Source organism: Echinops telfairi, unplaced genomic scaffold (assembly GCF_000313985.2).
Source record: "Echinops telfairi isolate 266 unplaced genomic scaffold, ASM31398v2 ScPeMD7_70;HRSCAF=299, whole genome shotgun sequence".
Taxonomy (NCBI): domain Eukaryota; kingdom Metazoa; phylum Chordata; class Mammalia; order Afrosoricida; family Tenrecidae; genus Echinops; species Echinops telfairi.
The window spans coordinates 65,498,134-65,506,375 of NW_022103968.1; the positions used below are offsets into that span (position 1 = coordinate 65,498,134).

An 8,242-nucleotide genomic window follows, 5' to 3' on the forward strand; every position below is an offset into this window, starting at 1 on the left:
CTGGTCCGATGATCACAGAGCAAGAGACAAGAAAGGCAAGGCTCACCAAGCCATTTATCTCTCTGCCCTTCAGTCAATCCCACCTGCGTTTATCAGCCAGGCTGGCACAATAAACTATCTCCGGGGTGAATCCACACAAATATGCTATCAAGTCAATTCCAACTCATAGCGACACTGTAGGGCAGAGCAGAATTGTGCCTGTGGGTTTTTGAGATTGTAAATCTTTCCAGGAGTAGAAAACTTCATCTTTCTTCCACAGAGTGGCTGGTAGTTCCGAGCTACTGACCTTGTGGTTAGCAGCCCAATCTTTAACCAGGGCTCCTATGCATAGATATAGAATGACTGCAACATTGATGGAGGACAGAATTACTTGTACATCTTAAAGGCAGGGCTTACCTTTAGTGTTTGTTTTGTATTTCAATGTTTTTGTTTCTAGCTAAAAAACATGTTTTATTTCTTACACTGCTGAAAATAAATACAGGCATGACTTACCGTACACTGAATAGTCTGTATAATTCATTTCTTGTTTAGTAGTGCTACAGTTTTCTAAGTTACTGAGGTTTTTCATCCTCTCTAGGAAGGTGTGTACTTACTGTATAAAAACCAAACCCACTGCCATTGAGTGGGTTCCCACTCCTCATGACCCTTTAGGACAGAGCAGAGCTGCTCCTGTGGATTCCTGAGACGGTAAACCTTTGTAAAAGCAGGCAGCCTCTTTAACCCACCGCCACCCCCACCCCTGTGGGCTGACTGGTGGGTTTGAACTGCTAATATTGTGGCAGCGCAACACTTAGGTGACCATTATCTTAGTTGGCCTGGAATAGTCCCCGTGTTCCAGGGAAATTATTAACAACACCCTTTTCAACCTCAGAAGTATCATGGTTTGGACAATAAATTACAATGCCACTCTTATTCAGTCAAACCACGGAACATCCCAAAGCCATTACAACTCGTATTTAGAATATTTGGTAAGGTGATAGCATAGTTCAATTTTTAAGGAGAAAAGCATGAAAAATCAATAAGTATATTATTTATAAACTACATGTAAAGAAGATTATGGATTCTTCATAGTCTTTCACATATTCCAAATGTCTGTAATGAACATGTGTCACCTTTAACATTGAGACAAAACAAAGCAGCAGTGAGGAAGAAGAGACAAGAAGTGCAGCTAACACTTTGGGTAAGGGTAGGACCCAGAGAGTGGTGGTCATAGTGATGGTAGTTCAATTAAGATATGGAAACTTTTTGAGAAGGAGCTGGTTGAGAAGAAGAGGATAAAAATGTAAATTAAAAAATGTAATTCCAACCTAGAACTCCCTCTCAGGGGGACGAACAACGGAAAACTGGGTGAGGGGTGATGGAGGATGATGTAAGATATGAAAAAATAATCTATAGGGTATCAAGGGTTCGTGATGGAGGGTGGGCAGGGAGGGGAGGGGGAAGAAATGGGCAGCTGATATCAGGCGTTCAAGTGGGAAGAGAATGCTTTGAAAATGATGATAGCAGTATATGTGCAAATGTGCTTGACACTGGATGAATGTATGGATTGTGATAAGAGATGCAAGAGCCCCCAATAAAAGTCTTTAATAATAAAAAAAGAAAGTAAATGTCTAGAAAATAATGATGGCAACATATGTACAAATATGCTTGATACAATTGATGTATGGATTGTTATGAGATGTAAGAGCCCCTAATACAATCTTTTAATAAATAAAAGAAAAAAAACATAAATCAAGGAACAATTAAGGGAGCAAAGGATTAGGGGACATAAGGAAGACTTATCAGTAATATACAAGGAAGGGGTAATAGGGCACTAATATCAAGGAGTTCAAGAAAGGAAGAAAATTATTTTGAAAATGATCGTAGTAGCAATTGTACAACACTACTTGATATGACTGAACTATTGAATGGTATGAAATCTGGATTATATCCAAATTAAATTATTTTCGGGGAAAAAAGAAATATTTTGTTAGGTTAAAAAAAAGAATACACACGAAGAAATTCAGCAAGAGCAGGATGCGTGCACCATTGTAAGACAAGAGGGGAGGAGGGAAGAAGAACAGAAGTTTTCAAGTGCAATGGGACAGAAGGCCTACCTGAAGCACCAAATTATATACATGAGGGGGTACCCCAAAACAAAACAGAAAAAGCTTTCATAGTATGCATTTTTCCCACTGACTCTGAGTAAGTGCACCTAGTGGCATCACCTGGGAAGGTTCTCTCTGGTCACAGTGAATTTTTTTCATAAAAGCAATTTCACTTGAACCTCATTTTTTGTGATGGCCAATTTAAGAGAAAAGCATGTGGCTGTGAAATTTTGTTTGCTGCTCAGGAAAAACGCCTCAGAAACTGCTGTGATGTTGAATACAGCTTACAAGGACAGCACTATGGGAAAACTATGAGTGTATGAGTGGTTTTCTCATTTCAAAAAAGGTAAAATGTCAATTGATGACAAACCTCATTCTGAATGTCCGTCAACTTCCCAAATGGATGGAAATGTTGACAAAATTCATGCACTTGTGCTCAAAGACCGATGATGGACCATTGACGAGATGCGGAAGTTATCTGAACCATCTTGGAGCTCAGTTCAGCAAAATTTAATGGGAGATTTGGGAATGAGAAAGGTTGCTGTGAAATTTGTACCTCCCCTTCTGACTGACCAGCAAAAACAGCATTGAGTGACAACTTGCCATGCTTTGAAAGAACAGCTCCTAAGCAACCCAGACTTTTTTCCTAATATCATTACTGGCGATGAGACATCGTGGTATTCTTATGCCCCTGAAAGCAAACATCTATCAAGCCAGTGGAAGACCGCCATCATCACCTTGCCTAAAAAGCTGAAATCTAAGTTAAGACAATGCTCCTTTGTTTTTTTGATGTGAGGGGGTGTGGGATTACAAAGAGACTTTTCCCCAGCTTTGTCTACCCCAAAGACATGCCAAACATTAGGGGCTTTTTGCCAGCATATGGTGGGAGGTCAGATGCTTAGAGACATGCTCCCTGAAGGCAGTCAGTCGTCAGACTAAGGTTCGTAGATCCCACTCCCTGCTGTTAAGGACAATGGGCTACTTCTCCCTAAAGGCTTGCAGTCATCTATTTGGTTCCTGTAGGTGGAGTTCACACCCTACTTACTGATACTGGTCTACAGTTGAGCCAGGGAACAGGTCAAACTGGCTCAGTGACATCCAAAGTTAGGCAGCCATCCTGAATCTAGGACCGGCTCATCTTGCCCCATGTATACCCCCAATCCCTCTTCCTAGTGTGTTTATACCCCTAGATCACCCCCTCCCATTACTGTATTACCTATAGCACAACCCTTTCCTGTGACATATGTCTTCACCTGTAATTAGGGGGCTTGCATGTCCCCAGACAATATAAAAGCCTTAGTTAGCATTAAATCTCTCTCTCTCTCTCCATGTGGACCACTGAGTGAGGCTGAGGTCAGCATTGCTACCATGAAATGTGTCTGACTCCATTATTTCTACCTCTCTTCTCCCATGCTCTTTGTGACTTTACTATAATCTTTACTTATTATCGCTGTACGATTGCGCCTACCGGACCCGTGATGATGTATTAGGGGCTGGATTTACCCTGACAAGGGGGATAGTGCATTTGGAGTTGGTTCCACCGGGTCAGATTGTTAATCAAGCTTTCTATTTAGGGGTTCTGAAAAAGTAGCATAACCTGTGTTTGACAAAAAGCCTGGTTTGTGGCAGATGGGGGACTGGTTTTGCCATCACAACAATGCACCTGCTCATACAGCCATCTCAGTGTGCCAGTTTTTGGCAAAAAACCACATGCCTCTCTTGCCCCATGGACCTTACCCCCCTGACCTCGCTCCTTTTGACTTCTTTTTATTTCTGTGAATTAAGAGAGACATGAAAGGTCAGCAATTTGACAAAGTTGAAGAGGTGAAGAAAATATGAGGGAGGTGCTACCAGCCATCTAAACAGATGAGTTTGAAAAATGTTTCCAAGAATGGAATGGCAGATTTGACAAATGTATTAAATGTATTGGAGAATACTTGGAAGGTGAAAAGGTTGTTTTGTAAAATACATAAATACAAGCTTTACAAAAATTCCAGTTTTTTGGAGTATCCCCGTGTGTGTGTGTGTGTGTGTGTGTGTGTGTGTGTGTGTGTGTGTGTGGTGGTATGTAACTATTTTTACGTAGCTCCCTGGTTTGGTATTTTGTGGGATATTTTGTTTCTCTAATTCAGATTGGCCTTCAGTTCACTGAGCGGAAGAGCAACTGTTCCTTCGAGAAGACTGCTTGGATAGACCTTCTGCCGTCATCACAAACCTCCAGGGTGCTTGGATGACAAACAAAACCCACTAGATTGGACTGGGCTAGTTTCAAGCTCTCACCGTCTTACCCGATAGCAGGAGATTCCCACTCCTAACCAAGTCAGACAGGAAGGTGATCTCTTACAAGCTTGCAAGTAGGTTCTCTTTGCTTTTTCATACTGCAGAAACAAGTAGCACCAAGTTAGTGTTCTTTTAGAAGATACAAACACTGCATTGCTGGGACCATCTCGGGGCCTCTGAGAGTTGCCCTTCAGAATAAGCCAAGTGTGACTATGTTTATTTGTGTCTACTCTAAGGGACTGCCACAAAAAGTGAGAGGAGACAGCTGGGCCAAACTAAAGGGCTGACTTGGAGTTAAGCAGTCCCAAAGGTATTACTAGTCTCTGTAAGAGTTGCAGCCAGGAGTGCCACTGACATTTCTAGGCGACCCCAACGCTTATCTGAATTCTACCTAGCACCTGCACGTCATCCCTTTGACTTAAAAGTGACTTGGTAGCTGCCTGATAGATACACAGAACCACAGGACTAATCGATGCCCAACAGTAAGAGAGATACTTGACCCAGCCTCATCATGCAGAGTCCGCTTCCTTGGTGAAGGTCTTAGGAGCGCTCAGTAGCACCGGACACAGTCAGAAAACACGACCTAAAACAACTTCGGAGGAAGCAGCTCTCCAAGGACTACCCTCCAAGGACCACTTTTGCCTCAGTTGATCCTCAGCCTACTGTGTGCCTACTGACTGCAAAGGTGAAATGGCAGCTCACCATGATATCAGACAGAAAATGTGTCCTTATTTAACAGTGATTTCTCTCAGAACTTTTGTGTTGACAAAGAAGCTTGGAGAAGTCCTTTTTAAGTCCATAAAGCATTATAATGCGTATCTATGACGAATGTGCTGTTAGTCGTTTTCAAGTCTGTTCTGATTTCTGGCCACCCATGTGTGCAGTGTGGGACTGTGCACCGCAGACTTTCCAAGGCTCTGATCTTTTATAATCTTATGTATTAATATCTTTGTAGTAGCATAATGTTCAGACCACAGACTTTGGTAGTAGATTGCCTCGGTTTGAATCCTGGTCTCACTAATTACTGGTTTTCTGGTGGTGGGCTAGCTATTTTAACCTCTGGCTGTAAAAGTGTCATCATTCTGTGGCTATTTTTAGCATTCTTCCCACCAACACACACACACACACACACACACACACACACACACACACACACGCCCACTGCTGTAAATTTCATAGAAGCAGCTTGCTTCCTCTGTCTCCTGAGGGCAGCTCCTTAGCAGTCCAACACTTACCTGGCTGTGGCACCAGAGTCCCAAACCCACACATATGTTAATACTTGAACTGTAAGCAGGTGCCAGACCAGGGCCTGATTTAAATGGCTATCCCTATCCTCCATCGCTCACCTCTTTCTCTTCCAGGTAAATGAGGCCCAGGCGCAAGAAGATGAAGTGCATCTCAGAAGCATCAACTACGAAACTAATGGTTCGCTCATAGCATGCTTTGGCTTCAGCATGATTTCCACTCAGAAAATAGAGATGCCCTTTAACTCCCCAGACATTAGGATTCTGAAAAAGGGAAGAGAAAGGAGTGTGAATCGAGAGGCTGTTAAAACTTTAAAGATCCTTGTATGAAATTTAATTTGAGTGTGTCTGTTTTCTTTCACTAACTGTTCTCAGAAAGAGGATTATATATGAAGGTTTTCAGTTTTACTGGGAGTTTTGTTTTGTTTTTCTTTATGTTTTCCCTCACATTTCTTTCTTGAATTCTTCAAAGTCATTTCACCTTGGGGTAACTATTTTAGAACAAAAACATTCCACCCTGGCCATAACAGCATTCACAATGGGAAAACAGAAGTCCAGGAGCCTGGAAATACAGATTCGTAGAGGAGAGCTGTCTCAGTCATCCTCTTGACCCTTTGACAAGCTCATGATTGCTGGAGAAAAACACAGAAGGGAGCAGATGGATGAGCTCCCTGTGCCTGCCTCCGACCACCAGAAATCACCACCTCTCATCAAGGCTGATCACCCTTTCTCCAAACGCCAGAGGTTCTAGCAAAGGGGATTTTATTACCAGGTAGTCCATCTGGGCTGCCTGTTGAAGGTATTCTTCTGCCTTGGCAAACTCCTTCTTGAGGAGGTGTGTTTGGGCCAGCACCAAGTAATACTCACAGCTGGGTCCCCCTTGAGGGCACAAGAGCTCATGGGCAAGCACCCTGTGCACATACTGCAAAGGGAAAAAGAAAAAGGATCATGTGGAGATCTTGAAGGTGCTGTCTCTGAGAATAAATAGTAAGAAGCATAGACAGTGACATACTTATTCTCCACCACAAAAGGTTAGGGGTGAGTGACAAACCTTCAGCCTATCATGGTCCCACTCCCAACCATACTGAGTCACCACATGTAGACATTTCCATGTGAATAGCCGGTAGTCTAGTACAACCATTATACTAGATGAGCACAGGCACTTTATCAACCTCCTCATTCACAAATGAGGAAACATTTTCAGGGAACCAGAATTGTAAGGCAAAACCTGCCTTCCTAAACTTCTAGACTCCGAATCTTGGACACACACGTTTGTTTCTGACATACCCGTAAACGTGTATATCTCTATGTTTAGTAGTATTGGGCTATTCTTTGCTTTGCTTCTTCATCTTTCCCTCTGTTCTCATCTCAGTCTGTCTGTAACATAGAAACTTCCAACGTTTCTATCTGCTTTGGAAAGTTCTGGGGGAGAGACTGCAGCTATGTTTTTCTAACTGCCTGCTGACTTTCACGTATGGGGCTAGTGACTTACTTGGCTGCTCACGGACAGGTCAGCGATTTGAACCCATCAACTGCTCTGGGGGGCAGGGTTGTGGCTGTCTGCTTCCGTACACATGAAAGCCTTGGAAACTTTACGGGGCAGTTCTACCCTGTTCTTCCTAGTCCCTGTGGGTTGGAGTGGACTCAAAGCAATGGGTTGGGTCATTGTTTTTTGTGGTGAAGCCTCATACTTAGTGTGTACCATCCCAATCACTTCCTAATTCTTGTCCTTTCTTGGGCATGATGCCCCTCTAGTAGAACATGTAGGGTCAAGGCCAACGCTTGTCTCTTATTGCTTGCTTCATACAGGTACTATTGTACTTCCCAAGTGTTATGCAAATGCAGACCTTACATTGGCGTGTGACTGGTCTTATTTTTATATTTGACTGGCTAGGCAAGTCAAATGTAGGACCTATAGTATTCCACATTCTCTAGCCCAGTTTTACCAATAAAAATAATTTGATATTATTAAGTCCTGCCCTCCCTGCTCCCCCACCCCCAACCCAACCACCCGGCAATATAGCATTGTGAATCTTTTTCAAATTGGTTTGGTTTTGAACCTGGAAGGGAAGAAGGATATAATTAAAATCCTGTGAACTCCTCCACACGCACATATTATGAATGAAGAAGGCTATTTGTTTTGCTCTAAAGAGAGCAAGCACAAGGTAGTCTTCGGACAACATCTACAGATAATGATTATTTCCACTGGGCTTGTGGTATGCTCTTAAAAACATACTGATTTCTACTTCACACACACTGAAGCGTCTAAAAATATCACTATGGATAGAATCAGAAGTTCAGTAAAATATTTCCACACTTGCTCTTCTTCAAAATATCCTTACCTGCACAGCATTGGCCTTCATCAAAAAGCGTATGGTCTCCATAAAAATGGTACCAGCAGTTTGGGAAACACCTGGATGAGGGGCAGGACCCAAGGCAGCTGACGAAGTTTGTTGACATTTTGATGTTTCTGAAAATGTGATGTTGAAAAAACAGAAGACTTTGCTATCAGAGCGGTAAGAGCCCCCAATAAAATGATCTTAATTAAATACATAAAAAGACAGAAGACTAATGTAAAGAGGAAAAATGTCAGAAGAGGAAATCCATTACTGAAACAGGGAGAGTATTCTT

At 42.5% G+C, this 8,242-nt stretch overlaps 1 protein-coding gene across 1 annotated transcript in view; it reads right to left on the reverse strand.

Moving 5' to 3' along the window:
- Positions 1-8,242, reverse strand: part of CFAP70 (cilia and flagella associated protein 70) — a 113,406-nt gene that overhangs the window by 9,512 nt on the left and 95,652 nt on the right. The window contains exons 23-26 of the mRNA XM_004701413.2: positions 7,954-8,081; positions 6,381-6,533; positions 5,714-5,875; positions 4,376-4,465 (exon numbers count right to left, since the gene is read on the reverse strand). Coding sequence (XP_004701470.1) covers positions 4,376-4,465; positions 5,714-5,875; positions 6,381-6,533; positions 7,954-8,081 — 533 coding nt within the window. The remainder of the gene's footprint in view (positions 1-4,375; positions 4,466-5,713; positions 5,876-6,380; positions 6,534-7,953; positions 8,082-8,242) is intronic.